We start from the raw sequence: 21,659 nt of genomic DNA, 5'->3' as shown, positions 1-21,659 counted from the left end.
TAGGTCAGGGGAAATTAGTCTTTGCTTTGAGATGGAATTGGGAATCTGATGCTGAGATGCTGATGGTGAGCTCTTCAGTTAAAACTGAGGGGTCCAAAAAATGACAGGTGTGTCCAAGGTCTTGGCCTCTTATTCCCAATGAAAAATAGTCCTTGATGCTTGTCTCCCTGCAAAATCACAGATGTTCCACTGCCTCTTCCCTGAAGCAGAAGTCTGTTAACTACTTTGACTTTTTTCTAGTCTCTATGTACTTCTTACTCCTTTGTTGCGAAGAAAAAGGAAAATTCTTATTTTTAGCCCTTCTTATGACATTGTTTTTCCCTGTTTCCCTACTTTTAAATTCACTTTTATGTGAGCCTGAAAGCTGACAGCATGATCCCAAAGCCTTGCTTACAGATGATGAAGATGTCCAACCACTGGGCTTGATATGGATGGTGTTACTATTGAGAAAAAAGGTTGGATGGCACCTTCAAACTGCTTATATGTAAATTCATACATTCAACAGAGATTTAAAAGCAGCCCTTATTTTCCTCTTCCTACACAATACTATGTGAAAGACTTTTCTTGCTTGCTTGCATATGAATAAATATGTTAAATTTCTTATCAACATGAATAAGTAGAACAGAGGCATGATTGGAAATTTTTTTGGTGTGCTACAGTAAGCTCTACATTTAGTGTCTCATACTCCAAGGGACATTAGGCTGAGTTTTGCAGAGCTCTACAGACTGATAGTGGAGATGCAATATATGAAGTCAGAAAAGTGCCTTCCCTGGGGTGATGTTATTCTCCATCTTCTGACTCACCTTTAATACCCATTGTCCTTGAATTTCCTTTTCTTCAAAACTTTTATCACATCAAAGGTGTTTTGCTGTTTGTGTTTTTTTTCTCAATGTCACTGGTAAAACATTCATAGCTGGCGAACCAAAACAAGTTCTATATACCTCTATATAATCTATTTCTATATCTATCTATATTATCCATTTATGTAAATATATATTTGAAAATATATATATATGTTCCAAGAGAAATTAATAAAATTTAGAAATTTTGTCCTTGACATATCCGTGTATATAATGGACATATATTTATATTCCCTTCTAATTGATGAGGAGCTTTTTGATGGAAAGACAAAATATCTGACTCATTTTTTCCCAGAACTCTGTATGGCTTATATAGATATACTTTTCTTGTGAAAACAAATCACCCAAGAAAACTGATCTCTAGGAAACAGTAATGTTGTTTGTACTGTTTTGCAGCTAAAAAAAAAGAAACTAGGCTACTTTAACACTTGCTCTTGGTATTTTGAGTCAATTTAGACTAGGGAAAAATGTTCTTCTTGTAAAGAAAAAAGTGGTAATTTCATGCCCTCTCTCTAGGAGGACTTGTTGGGTTATAATAGCACACATCTCCCTGTCCTGGCACAGATTCACCTCATCATAAACTTTAACATCCATTAAGAATCCTGTGTTTTCTGTAAGGAATGCAGCACCTTCCTTTAAAAAGCAGATACTAGCCATGAAGGGAAAGCTATCTAAATTTTTTAAGAAAAATTAAAGATATAAGCACATGTGTTTCATGTATGCAGCTAAATGTGCTTATGTTGTTTTCTGATCCAGAGGCACTGATTAAAAATGTACTGAAGGACCTAGAGAAACACCAAGTGAATGTGGAGAACCTCAGCTCAACAGAACTGGATGAAATCGCTGATACTATCGCCACTGCAATTCAAAGTGTTGGCATTCAGGAAGAAACAGAAAAAAATGCTGGAAAAGCTAAAGAAGACAAAACAGAAGGACAAATGAAGAAAGGAGATGCTCAAGGAAGGGTGGAGCTTCAGACTGGATTAATGGAAAACAGTGTTAATATACCAGGTATTTATTTTAAAAGTTAAGTACAGCAAAAGACAGCTTCCCTGACTTTCCTCTATTGCTTCACCTTAGTGCTAGACTTCTTAAAATCAGTTTGAAAGAAGGTGTGAGGGAAAGTTTCTGTATTTCCCAAAAGGCTGTGGAATTTCAGATTGCTGTTTTCTTTTTACAGCAGGTTCTTCATTTACCAAAAAAAAACCCTGTTTATGAACACTCAGTCTTCAAGCTTCACAAACAAGATAAACCTACACACCCAATTATATTGAAACAGGAATTGCTTTATGTTATGTGGTCTAATTTCCTATTCTTGAAAATGAGATGTTTAAGCAAAATGATAATGGAAATTATTATCCTACAAGATGTATTTCAAAATATGCAGAGAAAAAAAGATATGTTTTACAGATAATCATTTTTTAACATGCCACAGTTACTTGCAGAAGAAAATCTGTGACAAGTTACAGGTACAAACCTGCTTGTTCCCTTTCCTTCTTAGGGAATAAGAAGAGTTATTATGGTTTTTTGTTTCTGTCTGCACACATATTTTTCTGGTGATGCAGATTCAGGAGCTGCAGTAATTGCCATTAATGAGTGAATACCACAGTGGTACTTAAGTTACTGCTCATCCATTTTCTATTTTAGGAATGTTATAATATCTAGTATGCCAGAAATGTGTACTGTAAGTCATAAAAAATGATTTTCACTGTTTTCATGGTGATATACCGAAATCCTTACTAGTTAGGGATATTCTGGTTATTCTGATTGCCAGATTTTTTTTTTTGTAGATTAAAAGAAGCAAACTTGATGATTTATTTTGAATCATGCTGAGAAAGATGAATGACATTCAGTTCATAAAGCAAAAAGCCAGTGCTATTTGACTGAGGTTAAGGATGTGACTGAATATTATCACTGTAGTTAAACTGAAACATGATTTTGGTGAATGATAGCTTTTGAAATATGTCATATTCTTCCACCAAATTGGTGTGTGGGAAATATCTGTTTCCTTTTCCTTTACCATAAATATGCATTCAGCAAGCTGGAGCCATTTTATTCTGTTTTCTCAAATATTGGTAAACTGATATGATGATTTGACACTTAATTAGCAAAATAACACTATTACATTGGCTCTTGAAGTACTCTGTCAATTGATCTCCCATTAATTTGCTATCAAAGTGGGGTTAGTATAAGAATAACAAATTATACAGTGCTCCTTACTCTGCCCCTTCAGCTTTGATGTCTCAATGTTTAAATCACATAAAAAGACCACTACTAAAAAGCAGCCTATGAGAAGTCTTTGTTTTGTATATGATGTTTGCCCTTCCTAACTATATATTTGTGCTTTTCATATCCTACAGACAATGGAGTGCACGAAGCCAGTGTGAGAAGTGATAAAGAGGTAGAGTACCAGTACTTTAACAAAAAAAGCGTTCCATCTCAGAATATCAGGTTTCTGTGCAGTGAAACCTGCTATATTTCACACTTCTGAAATATAAGACTTGTTCTAAGTTTTGTGTGGCTATGATTCAATAACGCACGTGTTGTTTTGATGCACTGAAATATTAAATGAACATTTATTTAAACCTTAACCAAAATGGGTTTTGATGTTCAAAAATCAAAATCAAGTCCTTTTTTCCCCCTCTTTCTCTAATTTTTAAAGAGACAGAATTCATAATAGATTCACAAAGTTCAGAAAAATTCAGGCTTTTCCTCAAATCCATAGATTTTTAGCAGTGAGGTGTTCTTGAAAATGCTTTTCCCCCCTGTCCTTTGGCTCTTAGTTCTGGGTAATATCAGGTATTTCAAAAGCTCTAGGCATTACTTCTCATACCCTAGCTATTAACATCAAAATTAGCATTTTAATCCAGATTACTTTTACAATATTCCTCCTGAGTCATTCTTTCAGATAAATGACACACAATAATAGAGCACAGTATTTTCTCTTTGGTTTTGTTTTGATCTGAAAATGACACATATAGGAATCCTAACATCACATATGCAGCTTGTTTGGAAAGAAAGACCTAATGCTTTCAGGTCATGCCACTAATGAATTTGACATTTAATACTATACTTTCAAAAAGGCAACTTTAGCCCCTTAATGATGCACAGTTCATTACAGGATTTGGGATTTTAGAACCACGTTGGCACTTTCACATCCTTTTCCTTTCTGCAGAACAACGTTGTATTTTATTAGTGATCCTGATTCCTTTTCTGGGAGAAGTTTGGAATTTCTAGGATGAGCTTACAAATCACTGTCCAGCATCATAGAGAAACTGAGGCAGAAATATCTTTAGGATGTATTGATTTGTTTGACACCTGTGGACTGCTGTCCAATATTTAGCCATTTTTGAGGTATATTCATCTTTCTTTTTCTCAGTTTTATGGAGCAGAAAAATTTCGAAGAGATATTTTTTAAAATCTGTGTGAAACTTCCCCTACTATGTACTCTATCAAAAGCTAATACTGCAAGACTCATAAATGGGCAAATCCTCTTGTGTTCACAGTAAAATCCCTCTGGTCCTTCCACCAGGCAAGGGAAACACACATAGACAGAGTGGCAGGAGCTTTAAACATACACATGAAAATCATCAAGGAATGAAGTGCTGTAGTCACAACAGACTTACAGAGGATCCCCTGTATAAATTTCTTAGTGACAGTTTGACTAGGGAATGTTTGAATAGAATTCATTGTGACACAGAGCACAAAGTGCCCATTTAGCTTCATTTCCCCCAAATGCTTGGCTGCAATAGCAGTATATAATGAAACCAGCTAATGAATTTTTCTAGGCACCTGTTTTGACTTTGGCTCCTTTGCTTTTTGTTGATTTATTAGACAGATTCTGGTTTTCTGTGATCATACTTTTAGCTTGTTGGATCACTCACATACAATTTGTCACTATTTCTAGAGATGAAGAAGGAAAACAGAATTGGTCATATAATATCTGTTCCTTTTCTGGTGTTATAGCTTGTGAGACCCAAGAGTTATGAGTTTCCAGACCCAACCCAGGAATATTGATGGACATTTCTGTGTTTTCTCCTTTTCATTAACTTATCTGATAACAAAGTTTCATTTTTATCAATACTTGACACACAGACACATGGAAACTACTGGAAAAAAATATACTGGCATAATTTAATGCTCTTTTATTATTACTGAATAAATAGCATGTTCTTAACATAGTCTAGCAGCTTATAGAAATTTAAAAAGCGACCATGCAACAGTTGTATGAGTAGACTCTACTATAGCAATAAGAGTTTGAAAAAATTATATCCAGGTTTGGTGAGTATAACCTTCCTGTGTTTAGTTTTAAAAATATTATTATTCTTTTAATACAGGAGAACACTGCAAAACTGATTAGATTCTTGAATGAGAATGCATTAGCTGAAAAGATGCATAAAGACCTTATTCCTGAAGAACCTACAAAGACAGAAACTAAGAAATTTGAAGAAACTGACCCTTCTTCCTCAGAAGAAACAAATGCTGGTGTGGAAAATGTGAAAAGTGAGACTTTCTCAAGGGAGTTGACAACTGCAAAGAACAGCGAATCTGACTCCAAAGACCCAAGCCAGACCAGCTACTGGATTAAGAATGCTTTAGTTCAGGAAGAAAACTCCTATGAAAAACCTCAGAAAAACACAGGACAAGGCTTACAACTTGAAGTGAAATCTTCTCAGGAGGAAGAATATGGCTATATTGTGACAGTGAAAGAGTAAGTACAACAGCCAATTTGAATGGCATTTTTAACTGGGGAAAAGATAAAGTCATTCCACCTAGTGAAATATGAATGTACAAGAGGAAAATGCCACAGGCCTGATTTTTAATACATCTGAAACTGTTTGGAACCTGTTCAGTACTTTGATGAAAATACAAGCAAACAGTTCCATTTTCTTACTGTTGCCTTTTGTCCCTTGCAGAAGACATTAAATTTGTAGGTCTTTTGCTTAGACCTCTCTCTATCTTCTCATGTTCTAGTGACCTTCCAATATGTCAGTAAGTGTGCTTATGGTTAGGATGAGAGCTTTAAATATTTGACTTGAAAGTAGTCTAAATATCAATGCCTGAGTCATTCTTTCAGAAAAACGACACACAATAATAGAGCACAGTATTTTCTCTTTGGTTTTGTTTTGATCTGAAAATGACACATATAGGAATCCTAACATCACATATGCAGCTTGTTTGGAAAGAAAGACCTAATGCTTTCAGGTCATGCCACTAATGAATTTGACATTTAATACTATACTTTCAAAAAGGCAACTTTAGCCCCTTAATGATGCACAGTTCATTACAGGATTTGGGATTTTAGAACCACGTTGGATCTTTCACATCCTTTTCCCCTCTGTAGAACAATGTTGTATTTGATTAGTGATCCTGATTCCTTTTCTGGGAGAAGTTGGGAATTTCTAGGATGAGCTTACAAATCACTGTCCAGCATCAAAGAGAAACTGAGGCAGGAATTTCTTCAGCATGTACTGATTGTTTTGACTGTCTGAAACTTATTCATGGGATTGAAGGCAATAGGATTTTGGAGGATTCTTGTTTTTACTATACTGTGTTGCATTGAAATGCATATGGCTACACATGAGAAACAGACGAGAAACTGGTGGAATACCCTTTAACTGCACCTCTTCATTCCTGCCTAGGAATGTTATGTAAAGCAGTAGAAGACAGTTTTTCCCCAACTCAGCACTACTTCCCTACTTCCCTCAGCTCTTTTAACTCATATCAATCTGGAAGACTCCTTTATTCCAAAGAGTATCATGATGACACCATCTCCTTTGACTATCCAGACTTATTTGGCTCATAAATGCTGTACAGTTTAGAACTGTTAGAGCTCTGTGAAATAAAAGACATTCTGAATTTCAGTGTTCACAACCTGAAGATTCTTCACTGTATCATCTTACCTGTTTTTCTTCCTAGCTAGTCTCCCACTCATGGCTTTTCCCTGAATCGTGTCTGTTATTATTCAGTGAAACTTGCTGAAGAAGGTAATTTGTCCAAAGATTCTTGGTTCTTGAGGAGTCCATGTACACAAATATAATTTACCTTCTTTACCATTTTTAATGGTTTTTAACTGGCTGGATGGCTAGGACCAGGGGGTAGTGGGGAATGGCATTACATCCACAGTTATAACTCTGGGCTCAGAACTGAAGCCAGTTCTGTTTAATATCTTTGTTGATGATGTGGATGAAGGGATCAAGTGTGTCCTCAGGCAGTTTTCAGAAGGAAACCAAGTTAGGAGGGAGTGTTGATCTTCTGGAAGCCAGGAAGGCTCTGCAGAGAGAAAAGCCTCAACGTGCACTAGGGCATGTTCAAATTGTATATTAGGAAAAACTTCACAAAAGGGTTGTCAAGGTTTGAAACAGGCTGCCCTGGGAAGTCACCATGGCTGGAGGTATTTAAAAGGCATGTACACGTGTCATTTAGGGACATAATTTAGTGGTGGACTTGGCAGGGCTGGGTTAACAGTTGGACTCAATGGTCTTAGAAGTATTTTCCAACCTAAACAATTCTATGATCCTATGATTCTACTCAGTGCCATAGCTGACATTTGTGGGGAGATCCGTTCCCTGTTACCTTCTGATGTTTTGCAAGCATGATCCAAGGAAGTATAAGCACTGCTGCACTGAACTCCATGAAATGCTGAGCATTTAATTGTGCCACAAACCAAAGACAAACGTTTCCATCTAATGCTTGAAATAAAGATTTGTGATACTTTAAAGACCTGTCCAAATGGCAGTCTGATTGTCAATGGCAAGAACAGTGGGTCACTCCCGCTGTGTTTGTCAAGTGACCTTTCAGATGGCTGCAGCACTGCAATCCATACCAATCCATATTATCCATCAGTGCTAAGCTTTGGAATGAATTGACACTTTCAGTGTAGAAAATTGCCCAGCAAATCCTCCACTGTGCTGCTTCAGTACTTTGTTATTCTGAGAAACCAATCAAATTGGTGATTTACTTTGTTTACTCTCTTCTCTTTCAAAAAATGGCTATTCTACCAGTGGAGTATTTGTGTAAGATTTTTTTCTTTCTCAGTGTAATTGCTTTGAAATGTTTTATTAATTTTAACTCTCAAATTCCAAAGTAATATTCTTTTTTTAAAGTAATCTACGGGATGTTATTTTAATTTATATTCTACATTTGCCGTAATTATAAAGTATCTCTATTATAGTTTGGATACATCAGTGTGAGCTTCTAGTCAGAGAAATCTTGCCTTTGGACTTTTGCTATTTTCTGAAGTTCTAGTTCTTCACATTTGGGAAACTTTTTTTTTGCTAAAAACCATGCCAATTCTCCCATTTGTTTGGCAGTATGTGCTCTATAATGAGGGCCTAGATCCCACAATCAAAACATTTACACAGTGTTTAGTCTCCTGAGTGTCTCATGAGGAAACCCAAAGCCTGAATTTCCAGAAAACGTACCTGTAAATCTAAATGTAAGCTGCTGCATGCTCAGCAGTTTAAATAGTCAAGCTGGCACGCAATTTCTCAAATATGAGACTGGGTAGCTAGACTTAAATGCACTAAGAAAAATCCTAGTTTGAAAGTTCTTTTCTTTCCACTGCTTATCACAGAGTCTTTCAAGCTTCAAAATCAAGTCATGCTTGTCTGAAGCCATGCTTGGACACCTAATGCAGAGCAACCCATCCTGTTTTGTGATTTATCAGAAGGCTTGTGCTTGAAGTTTTTCATGCAAAGACTAGATCACAGACAGCTCATGGCAGCTCTCTCAGCTTGTGAGCCAACTTCTGGCATTGCTGTGTTATGCATTTCCAGGATAGTTCATGTTTTGTCATATTTTAGCTCTCAATTGCAGACTGTCTCTGTAAGATTGCACAGGTTGTAAATCTGTTCACACCACGCTAACTGAGCTGGATGCTGTGTGCATGGCCCTGCATTTCATTGGAGGTAGCTGCAATTCTGCTCAGGTGCTGGGAAGAAATGGGGCTTGTGTTCATAGTGTAAAGTTGCTCCTGGAGTATGATTAGTCTGACCCATTTAACGTGCTGAAGGGTTGGGTTAATTGCAAATGCTTGATATCATTTCTCCACCTTTACAAATGTGATAAATGATACTGCTTTGCATATAATGATTACTTTCTTCAGGATGGCATTTGGGTTAGGGCCCTGAAGCTGGGTTGTGCTGAAATCTTGGTTTATTCCTCAAGATTTCTGTTTTCCTAGGCATATCATTAAATAATTGTATTTTTATGATCTTCATTATTTTTTCCCCTACCAGGTGGAAACATTTTAATTGCATTTAAAAATTAAATTTAAAATAAATAGGAAAACTTAATCACAATATCTACAGCAATGAAACAGGGCTGATATAGTTTTCTGTTACTGGATCTTGATGTTTCTTAGAAGCTAAGCATTTATATTCCATGAGGCTTTGCAGCTCTTTTTAGAAAATAATAACATAATTTTCTTTCCTTTTCTTTTAATACATCTATTCAAAAAGAAACACTGTTTTGACCCTCTCTGTATATCTCACTGTCCTTTTTGAAATCATTATTCTACTTACAAGTGCACTTTGTTAAGAGAAAGAGATTTGTTCATATTCTTCACTTAATTTCTACAACTGGCTTTAAAAATGAGGAGAAATTATAAATACACATTAGCCAGAAAATCTGTGGGTACTGAAGTCTGTTAAAATCACCAAAGAACAGTATTGCTGATATTAGGAAAAAAAAAATTAAAATTTTTATCTCTGATTTTTTACTTCCCTTATATAACTCTTCCCTTGTATAAATAAGCTCTATAAATGTCCATAATTGATTTTAAAGCCAAAGGTTTTGCTTCTGACAACATAGTTTGACCCTGTATCTGAATAATACACATGGAAAATCCTTTTCTGTGAAATTATCCAGTAGGCACAATCTAGTCTTTGTGTCTCAGCACCAAAACCTGTAGAGAGATATAATTCTAGAATTTTCTGTTGCCAGCTCTTCCTGTATAATTATTCATGGTCCCAAGAGTTTTCTAGACATTAAATCTTTTTTCCATCTAAAATTCTTCAGTTTTCTTGGGATTCTTAGAAAGTGACAGAGATCATATCCCCTATATTACTGCTTCACTGCATCAATTGTGATATTATATATTCCCATAGGAAAATGATGCTTCATGCTTCCTATTCATCCACCAGAAAATAACAGAGAAGCAGTAGTTAATCTGGCTTTGTCACAGAGGGCAATAAATACTCCCTTTTTTTTTTAATGCTTGTGTTCAGCTTTGTATATTTTTAGTATCTGTTATATGCACAGAGATATGATAATCTGTTCTACTTCAGCTGCCCTTAGCTTTTGTGCTTTCACAATCTGTTGAAATATATTGTGGCAGGACATGATTCTCACCTGCTGCTGTAGATCATTTTGCAAGAGAAGAGTCCTTCCCAGTGTCCATCTTTCCCTCCTCGAAGGGCTTTGCTTTTGCACATGTTTTCCTCTCATTTTTTTGGGATCAGCTCTGCATTTTTACCTCTAGAGGAACATAGAGAGAAAATTTTCTAATTAATGTACCTGGGACCAGCCAATCTGCTGCACTAATGGCTAATGGCAAGCATTCACTCTGGTCCTGATGCAGTGGGCAATTTTGGGAGTGTGCCTGAAGTCCTCAGTAGCACCACAAGAACTCCCTCAGATCTGTATTACTCCACTTGGCTGAACAGGAATGGCTGCTGGCCTGGTTTCCCAGGCCAGACATTCCCAGATACTCTCATTCCTCTTTCCATGCCTCTGTGCTGCTCTAGCATCCTATCTTTGGGTCTTCCATGCCAGGTCTTTGGAAGAGCAGCTGGTTCAGGCACTCCACCACCTTTCAGGGAGCAGGTTCAGGTCACTGCTGACTCCAGGCTATAGAACTGCACATGAAATATGCCCAAACTCAGGATGGGGCTGGGGACTGTGCTTTGTTTTTGTAAACAGTGGGAGTCCTTAAAACCCTGAGATGCTGCAATATCTCACAATAACATATGGTCAGTTCTTCTAGGATATCACAGTGCTTTTTGGGTAATTACCATTCAGGTCATTATGAAAAAGTAATGAATTTTAAACTTTTGAAATGAGTGAGAACAAGAAAGCCAAAGATCAGGATTCCTGGGAATGCTGCATACTGAATCAAAGTGCAGTCTATTATCTGACAGTAGTTTTTCATCAGTGCTGTTCTGCCCAGTCCTGGGAAGCTCAGATGTAAAAATGCCATTATTAAATTTCCATGCCTTTTAATTTTTTTTAAAAATTTCTTAACTCACATTTTGTGTACAAAATGTAAATGCTTGACCACTAAAATTAGAATGAAATAATTTCATAAATAGAAAATCAGTGAATAAATTTAAGCTGAAGTTCTCTGGGCAGCCTGTGCCAGAGTCCCAGTAAAGAATCTCCTCCTAACATCTAACCTAAACCTATTCTCTTTTATTTTGAATCCATTCTCCCTTGTCCTGTCACTATACTTCCAGATGAAGAGCCCCCTGTAGGTCCCCTTCAGACTCTGGAAGGCTGCCTTGAGGTTCCCACACAATCTTCCATTCTCCAGGCTGAATAATCCCAACCTCCTCAGCCTGTCCTCATAGGGGAGGTGCTTTAGTCCCTTTATGAGCTAGTATTTGTGTTTCTTCAACTCCTTTTTTTGAACACTGTATTGTTGGATATTCTTTGTCATTTTGCATTATGAATTGGTCTGGGCTTTATGCTGCCTTGAAGGAAGATGGAAGATACGAAAAAAGGGAAAGGATTTAAAAGTCAAAAGTGCATTTAAATGTGTATCATCATTTGTCCTCAATCTCATTTACTAATTACTTGTATGAAGAAGTAATTTGATATGAAAGAACAGGTTTACATTTTCAAGGCTTTTTTGCATCAGAGATTCAGGGTGCATGACAAGTGAACCCTGTAGCTGTTTCCAGCATTCAGCTTAAAATGCATTAGGGAGTACTTTGGTGGGGTCCATTTCAGCCTCAGAAGGGAGGGCAGCACAATCATGGCACAGATTATTGCCATTATTTCTGTGCTTCTGCAGGCGACAAAGCATCTGTATGAATTTGTTACTATTAACACAGCTGGAGGTACTGAATGTTTGAAGTAATGCAAGCACAGGCTGGCACAGTGTCACACTTTGATTATAACTCCAGAGAGTTGGTCCTTCTCAACTTCTGTCTCACTCTGCTGTTTCCAGGATGCTGTTATCTCCTGTGACCTTCAGAGCCCAACCACTGCCATTGATTTTTAGCGAGTGTCATTTGTGTTACAAATTGGTCTGGACTTGAATCTGTCTGTATTAAGAGGTTTAGATTCACACTTACTGATGGTGGGAAAAGAGGGAAAAAAATTACAGAAAGTGGGAATTTGCTGAGCTGTCAAAACAGAAGTAAGCTTAAAAAGGTTTTATGGCTAATATAGCCTTTGAGGAAACAAGCATGAAAAAATGAAAGTGCAGCCCAGTGCAATAAAATTGCAGTGTCCTTAAAATGATTACAATAACAGTGCTGTGAAGTCAGGCAGCTCTCAAACAATCCAGTGAATAGCTCTGTGCTTGGAGTTATTTAGTTGTTCTCAGGAATTCTGGATAAATGTGAACCATTTACAAAATTAATCATTAGTTAACCTAATGTAAGACACAGACTGTGTTCAAACCAAAATAAATCCATGAAATGCATTCCCCTCCAAAATCTTTACTGGCAATGTGTGTTTCAAAATATATGAAGTTACACTGAAGCATGGACAAAAAACTCAGACAAGGCAGGCTGTTCTAACATCATGGGCTTAAAGCATCAGTGCCCAGGACTTTTATTATAGATTATCAGATGTGTTACTCTCAGAGCACTTCCATATAAGAGAAATAAATACAATTTCAGTGTCTAAAATTTTTTTTTAGGCTTGGTAGGATCAGAAAGAATTTATGTCAACACCAAAATGTCAGCACCAAAAAATTGGTATTAAAAATGTTCCCAGTTGTCCTTGCCATGGCACTTACCTCCTCTATGACCTGCAGCAAACCCCTCCAAGGTCTCCATTTCTTCTCCATTGTATGGATAATATGCATTGTTCTTGTGATGACTGAGACTTCCTTTGTGTCTAGAAAAAGAGGAGTAGATGCTGGAGAAGGCTGGATTTGATAGCTTTTTACTGGTGGTTGCCAGCCTGGTGAGAATGGCAGAGTCATGGCACTGTGTTGCCCTGTCTTTTCCTACAGGCTGTGTGCTACCTGAGGTGGCAGGAGCACTTGCTCCACCTTTGGGGCAGGAATAGATGACACTCTTCTCCATTTATTCCCTCTTCAGGGAAATGTGACATCTTTCCTTTGGATTGTGAGGTGTGTGGCTCAGAAGTTGGCTGTTGCCAGGCTTGGTAAATGACCTTTCACATCAGAGAACAGTGGTGTTGATGTACTAAAAAGTGCCATGAAGCTAATTCCCAGGAGACAGGAGTCAGAGGGAAGAGGGGAGTGAAAATCTCAAGTGGGACCTTGGTAAAGCTGTATCTGTTGCAGGACCATCAGCAGCCCTCCCATGCCTCAGTTACTACTGAAATTTGCACACAAGGAGTTTCATGTCAATCTATTTCATACATCAGTAGCTGAGTTTCCCATTACTTTGCTTGTTAAAATATTTACTAATCTTAGCAGAGGAAAAAAAAAAGGAGAAAAAAGAAAAAAAATAGTGAAAGCCAAAAGAATTAATCTGTGTCCATAAAATAAAAGCTTCCCTAGTGTTGTTTACAGCTTCTCTGAGATGGAGAAATGCTGTGATCACAGACTTGAGACCACATTGATGATAAGCTGCTATTCAAAGCTGCACAATTTAAGTCCTGCCTATTTGTATGTGAGGGCCACTGAGCCTGGGCCTCCAGGAGGCAGTGCCAGGGACCCTCTCTTCTCCTTGGTGGCAGCACCACACATGGAAGACCCTCAGGTCCTCAGCACCTTCTGCTGAGATACATCAGACTCTCCCGGGAGAAAAACTGCTCTCACAGCAAAACCACAAGTTGTACCTACCCTTCAAATCAACAGGACATAAATGGGATGCTCTTCACACTGACTTTAAGGAGAGTGAGTCACAGAGCAAGGGGCAGGGTGTCACTGAGGATTAAGAGCTGGTTATGACATAGAAGAGAAAGATTTGTCATGAACTGCTGCTCCTCAGCGTGTACAGAGATTAGTGGTACCCCATTGGCAAATTGTCTCTGTTAGGAAGAACTGTGGAGGATTTAGAAAAATTCCAGATGGATTTAAATACATTGAGGGATTAAGGAGTACAATGGTAGATGAGATTCAGCTGGAATAAGTGTGACAGAATAATAGATATTAACAAAAATAATACTTTGGGGGGAAAAAAAAAGAAAAAGCAAAGGTATTCTTTAAACTCCTCATAGTCTGTGCTCTGAGGGTGTGGAAAATCTGAAGAAAAGATTTGTTGTCTCTATATGCATGAATCCTGCTCTTCATATGGTGGCACATATTTTCAGACTTGAAAATTTAAAAGAAAGCATGCAAATCCTGAAGGCAGTGGCCGATTTCCCAACATTTCTAAAACACAAACTAGTGTAATACACAACACTGAGGTCAAGAGTTCAAGAGGAGATTCTTTTTTGAAAGAGAGATTTTTCTAATTGTTAAGCAGATACATCACATTATAATCACATTAACTAATTGTTTGTAGAATTATAAGCATAATCTTATTTTATTTCAGAAGGAATACTCTTGCTGCAGGGTGTAAGGCAAGAGGAATTAACTTCTGATATCTGTCTGTTCTTGGCCTGGGCTACAGTGCACATGTGACACATGGAAAGTGCTTGACTGATACTATTTTTAAACACAAGCTTTATGTGTTTCATGAGGATCATGTAGGGAAAACATAGCACCATTCCTGACCTCTGGAGTCAGAGAATTAATCAGTTAGAGTGATTTTTTCATGTATAATATTCTCATTTATTTGTCCAGGTGTTTCTAGTACTCCTGGGGTAGAATATCTGTGTTGTGCTACTTTTTGACTGGGTTTTGGGCAAGTACCTGTAAAATGGCAATTTCGTAGACACCCTTTCACCATTTAAGTTTTCCCTCAGGGAACTGAGGAAATACTATTTTTTGAATACTGTTACTGAATAACTCTCTTCCTGTCTTTCCTTCTTTCTTGATTGTTAGTGGTGTAAATACAACAGTCCCAAGCCAAAAAAAGAAAAAGAAAAAAAAAAAAAAAGAAAACGAAAGAACTAATGTTCATTAGAAACTAAAGTTTATTGTTTGTCAAGCCCTGTTTTTCCCAGGCTAGATGGGTTCTTAGGTTGTCCTTACAGAGGCAGATCCCAGCTGACTACTTCTCTTGCCCTCCCTCAGAATTTTTCCAGAATTATCTTGGACTTTATTTCTTAGCACTTACTTTTGGGCTATCCTGTATTTAGTGCTAGTTTTAGAAAATCAGGCAGTAGCATGTTCAAGGTGGTCTAAAAAAATCTCCAGTCTTGTGCTGGTGACTGCTGCTGAGAGCTGACTCAGGGTCTGGGGTTGGCATGAACTGCCAGGAATGTGTTTCCTTCATCATGGCTCTTCTCACTCCTTCTTGATTCCAGCAGCAGAAGCTGGAAACTGCTTTCCTGCTCTTTATCCTTTTCTCTTGACTGCTTTTAGCAGGCCAAGCAGTCCTGGCTGGTGTGCACCAGCCCTTGCCCATGGACAGGCAGTGCCCAGGTCCTAGCATTCCAGCTCCTCCACTTTTCCTTTCCAAGCAGTGCACTGAGAAGGGAGGTGGGATGGGAAAGAAATCAAGCCTGATGCTGGCCCATGAAAGTGGGTGGTTGAAAATGCAGAAGTCACCTGTTTCAACAGTCCCCCTCTTTAATATTTAATATTGTATATTCATTAGAGCAAGTAATAAGCAAATAGACAGTTCCTAGCACACCTGTAAGTCATTTTACAGAAGCTCTGAAATACCTCCACACATCACTCAGCCTCAGCCCTATGACAGACATTCCTACTCTTTTCCAGGCATGGAGGAAGGATGGCAGCTTGGCTGGAGCTGGCCAGGCTGCCCCTCCCAGCTTCCCACCAGCAGGGATTTTGCCTGCACCAGTCAAAGTCCATAGTGCTGCCAAATGGTGTTAGCAGCCAGAGAAAACTGGTCCTCAACATTATTCATCCTAAAGAAAGACTCCTTATTTGACTCTCTAATGCATTCCATATGGTATTCCAGACTCATATTTCTGAACTTTGATTTTTCTTTTTTTAGGTTTAGCTTTTTATCTTCAGTACTAAGGAGACTGTGCTGCATATTAAGAAAGTGATGCTGTTATAGACTGTTGCTCTGTCCGTGACAGGAAGCTGGTTTGATGTCAATCAAAACAAAGAAATTACCGAGAAATGGCCAGGTGGAACTTCCTGAAATTATTATTTTAAACTTTGAAGTTCATCTTTCTTAAAATTCAGTATTTAAAAAGACTAGAGGGAAAAAACTACTCTCGGTAATTTTACTGAGTAAAAATTACTCTCAGTTCTCAGATCACTACTAAAATAAATCTTCAGTGTAAAAAAAGTTCCTATTTGTGTCCACTAAGAGAACGACTGTTAAAAAATCTTAAATATAACCACTCAGGATAAATATAGTGGTAGGCAGGACCAACAAAATTATGTTTTTCAGATCAAAACTCTGATTAGCTCCTACAGTAAAGTACTACCACAAGAAGCCATGGATCTTTGGTGAACTCATCCAGGCAGGTCTTCTGGTAGACTTTTTTTTGCTAACAAGTGAATCTGGGGGTTAAAGAACCAAATGAGAAAGAATCTTACAATTCTAACCCAACCCTTTGGCCTGCAGGGCATAATCTGTGTATAGCTCCCATTGTTTAATAAAAGTTGGTTACTGAAATTAAATTCTTCAACAGATTTCATCCATTCAGTTTCTGTTTTCAAGAGCTTTGGATATGTGCCTTGTTACCCATGTGTTTAATATCTTTTCCCTTTAAGGCACAATTCTAGGTGTAAAGCTGAAATGTGGTTATTTCAGAATTTAGAGTGAAATCCAGACTGACTCATTTAGGTACCAGCCTGCTGGATGATGCTGCATATATTCCCCAAGGATGTCATCCACTTCATTTCACCTCACTGAGCTTCTTGAGAGACAGGTGAAGACATACCCACATGGGGAGGTTAGACACCTTCTTTCCTCCACTGATTAGAAGAGACCTTTAAAGATTTCAGAAGACAGCCCAGACTGCAAAATAAGCTCCCTGTTTCACTGAGACATGCCAAACAAGTAGGATGTTCAGGGGTCCAGCGTGCCTAGTGCTGCTCTGCTGACAGGCACTGGGTCTAGGATCTTCTCTCTGTCTTCTGCTTATTAATGTGGGGCTTGGAAAGTGAAGCAGGAGAGGGAAGAGACCTTACTGAAGTTGATTTGAGCAGTTTTAACTCCCACATGCTGGAAGAGGGCTCTGTGTACCAGAAATGAGAGATAGCAATGTCCATCATCCTCTTGATGTCCCAGTGGCTTGTCTTCAGGCCTAAAAGCAACAGAGAAAGATAAATAATGCACAGAAGAGGACCTGACTCTTGCAGCACTCAAGAGTAAGGAAGACTACTGGTCCAAACTTAGTTTTTTGAGTATGTGTGCATTGAAAGTGGTTTTAAAGACAGCAAAAGTCTGAATAAAATGTCTCCTTCCCATAAGTCCTAGATGCTGGTTTTAAGCTCTGCTTCATTCTCTGATTTAGATGTGTACTAAATACTATTCAAGCTGAGCTCAGGTGTAGCCAAACTTTTGAACATTCTCCATGGGAGATAAATGGAGTGTCCATGGCACTGTGCTCGAGTTTGGACAGCAAAAGAGGCTGGGTGTGAATGGCATTTACCCAGAAAATACACTTACTGCTGGGAGGATACTGTAGTTAAGCATTCAGGCAACTTTGAGTCTGCTGAGAAATGCCTTGCAATTTTATTGTAGTGCTCATCACTCTTGAAAATGGATAAACTGGCCATCATTGCCTTTGTTCTGATCTAAACAAATTTTAGGTGGATTGAACCCTACCTTACTTGAGATTTTACTGGGGATTAAACTGACATTTAAGTTTAAAGAGTGCAATTCCAATGTCAGGCCCATTTCTGTACTGTATATTATTCTTCATTTTTGCAGAAAATGATTCAATTGAATTAATCTGACAGGGCTGACTGGATGTCCATCACAGTGCTGCATTACAATTGCTAAACAGAGTATTGGAAGGGCACTAGGTACAGTCTGGTAAAGACAATACATAATTTGAATGATGGCACTAAGGGAGCATTTCAGAGTTCAGTAAGTGGGTTTCCAGTGGCACTTGGCAATTGGGAAGAGGAAAAGGAAGTGAGAGCAACTGCTTGTGAGACTGACATAACCTCAGCACAACACTGAACTACATGTTGTTCTCCTTGGGCTGAGAGCAGGCTTGGCAAACGCCAGCAATCAAGCCATCTGTATAACTGCATCAGATTTCTTGCTACTAAAATGGTTCAGTTTATGGGATTGTTTTGACAGGCATGTTGGGAAATACAGAACATATAGTTTTCATCATTGTTTACTTCTGTTTTTCCTCTTGTTCCCTTTGACATTGCTCACTGGCTCATATTAGAGTTTGAGCTCCATTTAGCTCAGCATGCAGAGCTGGCCATGCTGCCAGTGTCCCCACAGAGCTCCTCCTGTGCCTTCATTTACATGCTTCCTTTTTGTTTTTTAACCAGAAGGGGAAACTTTGAGCCTTGAATGCATAAATCATTAGGTCCAGGTCAAAAATAGGCCATTATTCAAAATGTTTGTTCTCACTCATCAGATTTGTACTTAATCTTGGGAATTTCTTGAAAACGTGGAATCCATTTGTAACATTGTTCAGAGAATTGGAGCATGAAGCTGAAGTGGTTGTGAGATCAGCATCCAATATTCAGCACTACTTTTCTGTTAAAGTGGTCTAACTGGCCATTCATGAAGCAAGTCTGGTCCATAAGACTGGTCTCCTACTCTAATTGCCCACAGCAGACCTTTAGCAAGACTTCCAACTCCCCAGTGAGGCAGAACTTAACTTCACTGGGATCAGGGTGCTCCAAATATGCTCTAAATCAGCAAGATGTGCTCTAAAATCAGTCAGAGGCCTTGTGCTAACACAGTTTGGAACAAAATTTTTGGTAGGGGAATAAGTGAAGTTTTAAAGTTAATTTTCAGGTAGCATAGTATTTGCTACTACATCTCATCCACATTTGGTAGAGAGCAGTATATAGAGCCAGTGTTGTTGGTGCTTCTGCTGTTGGATCCAGAATGGATGCAAGTCAAATAATATTATTGTCATTTAAATAACAATACCAGGCAGCTGACAAGGAAAGTTGGTGTAAATGCCTTCATTTTATGGACAGTGAAATTGCAGGTCAGGAAGATGTCTTGACCAGAGTAACTTGATAGACTTCTCCCAGAGGAAGACATATTCTGTTCCTCATTAGTTACTTGTTTAGCTACAGGCATTCTCTCATTTATGTATAAAACCACTGAAGACAGTGGGATTGTTTAGACAGAAAAAAAAAAAAAAAAAAAAAAAAAGAAAAAAGAAAAGAAAAGAAAAAATGCTAGCATTACTATACATTTATACATTTTGTATCTGGAACTGAGGAGAAACTCACTTAATGGGATTGTTCCAAGTTGTGCCAACTTCCTGAAAGCAGATTTTAAAAATTACTTCTCATCACTGCATTTTTCTTGTAAATTGAAAAGTTAAATCTTAATAGTCAATAGCAGAGGAAGATTATCATTCAGTGTTCTATTATTTAAATTACCTCTGTAAGTGGATTATTCCTTAAAATATTTCTGTTTTCAGCTTCCTCACTGGGAGGGACCTAGACACTGGAAGATACAAAATCTTATTCTCACCAGACAATCTAATTTTCTGGTATTCAATGTCCAGTACACTTTGTGGAAACACTTTGACAATTACATGAAGTTGGGCTTCCAAATCCACTCCTGAGCATTCAAATGGATTGCACTAATTTTCAGAAGTGCTCAGCAGCTCACATTAAAGTAAAGAGATATTTATTCCTGTGCTTTCATTTCAGATTCATCTCTAAATAAAACAGCTTTATAGGCTAGATCCTGCCTTTTTTTATTTGGTTGCTTGGTTTGGTTTGGTGGGGTTTTTTTTGGTTTGGTTTGGTTTGGTTTGGTTTGGTTTTTTTTCTGTGTGTTAGACAAAACTCCTGATGAACTTATAGGGAGCTGATTGGCTTAGGTTTATTTTAGGTCAGCCTAGTAGATCTGAATTGGATGATTTATTTTGATGTGATTAAACTGGATATAGCAGTTTTCATGACTATGGCATGACATTAAATCATGACATCAGAGTCTTGAACTGATCTGGGGAGTCATTTCATCTGAAGGGATAATGCAGTACTACCATATAATATTGGCTATTTTTAGCAGAGGTATAAGCCATATTCTCCAGGAGGTATAACAGTGCAAGAGCCCTGCCCTGAAAAGTGAGATCAAGCAAAAGCAATAGTGAAATATTTTGCAGATGACACTCTGAAAGACTTTGAAACTATATCTATCAATCTATGTATCTTTCTAAACCCCAAAGGAAATATTTACATTTCATTCCCCACTTATTTATTCATTGTTATTAGTGTGTCAAAGTTATTCTACCAATAATATGAGATAGAGATTGGCATCCAAGTGAGCCAGTGTTCTGGTACTAATGCAATAGGGTCTGAACCTAGCAACTTAAAAAAATAACAATTAGGGTAGCACTTATAGGTAGAGATGGTATTAGAAGATAAAGCAATGGAAGGAAGTACATTATACATGAATTTTATATACTTTCTGACTCTCTTTTCATCTTCTAAGAGAGCTGGAGATGGAAGCTTAAAAAGGACCTCAAAAGAATTATTTTAAACAGTGAGATGTATGACATTTTCTTTTAGCTGCTGTTATTACAGTTACCTTGAAAGAAGGTGCAAAAGAGAAATCTTCAGCAAATGGAATGAGAGCAAAGGTAGGAAACCCAAAGTAAGCACTGTCTCAAGATGTCAGCTGGCAACATCTATATCATCTGCAAAAAGGTGCTCTGCCATCCAGCAGCTTACTCTTCCTAAGACCAAAGTCTAGCCCAAAGGTGATCAGAAACTTTCAAGGCAATCAAAAAAAGTAGTGGTAAAATCAAATAATAGAATCATAGGATATCCTGAGTGGGAAGGGACCCGTGAGGATCACGGAAGTCCAATTCCTGCCCCTGCATAGGTCACCCCAAAAATCACACCATGTACCCAAGAATATTGTCCAAACACTTCTTGAACTCTGCTGAGAGTGCTGTGACCTGGGAGCCTGTTCCAGTGGCCTTCAAGCAGGGTGTTAGAGGCACTGCAGAAACCATTTATTTACCTGGACATAGAAAGGGTTAGCCAGCCTCGAGAGAACCTGTAAATAGCATCCATCAGAGGTCCTTTTTTCTGCTTTTGTTTTTTTACCGGCTCATGCTTTGTATCTCTGAGACCTATGTAAATTGTGATTTCTCTCTTAAGGATTCACTGTTACTGGTGCACTGAAATGCCTTATCACAGACTCTGGATAAAAAGGCATTGATTTGGACCTGTCTTGGCCCTGGAATGTGAGGGGCCACGGCCCAGGAACTCCCTCTGTACTGTACTGCTTGGAGTGCTGGCAAGGCCCAGCACCAAAGGAGTTCCCAGATCCCCCACTGGGAACTGCAATGACCATCTTCACAGATCAGAAAAAGCAGTGTGAACCCTACACATAATTTTTCTCCAAGTCTTTGGCCTTGATAAAATATTTCAGTAGTCAGGGTTGT

General features: G+C 38.1%; 1 protein-coding gene across 1 annotated transcript in view; it reads left to right on the top strand.

Moving 5' to 3' along the window:
• The window catches only part of PTPRN2 (protein tyrosine phosphatase receptor type N2), a 634,616-nt gene that overhangs the window by 244,338 nt on the left and 368,619 nt on the right, over positions 1-21,659 (top strand). Inside the window, exons 7-9 of the mRNA XM_059839742.1 lie at positions 1,617-1,871; positions 3,221-3,261; positions 5,198-5,571. Of these exons, the coding sequence (XP_059695725.1) occupies positions 1,617-1,871; positions 3,221-3,261; positions 5,198-5,571 (670 nt within the window). The remainder of the gene's footprint in view (positions 1-1,616; positions 1,872-3,220; positions 3,262-5,197; positions 5,572-21,659) is intronic.

This window comes from Haemorhous mexicanus, chromosome 1, assembly GCF_027477595.1.
Source record: "Haemorhous mexicanus isolate bHaeMex1 chromosome 1, bHaeMex1.pri, whole genome shotgun sequence".
NCBI classification, from domain to species: Eukaryota; Metazoa; Chordata; class Aves; order Passeriformes; family Fringillidae; genus Haemorhous; species Haemorhous mexicanus.
Note: the sequence above shows the minus strand (reverse complement) of the source record. Positions and strands in the feature narration are given on the sequence as shown.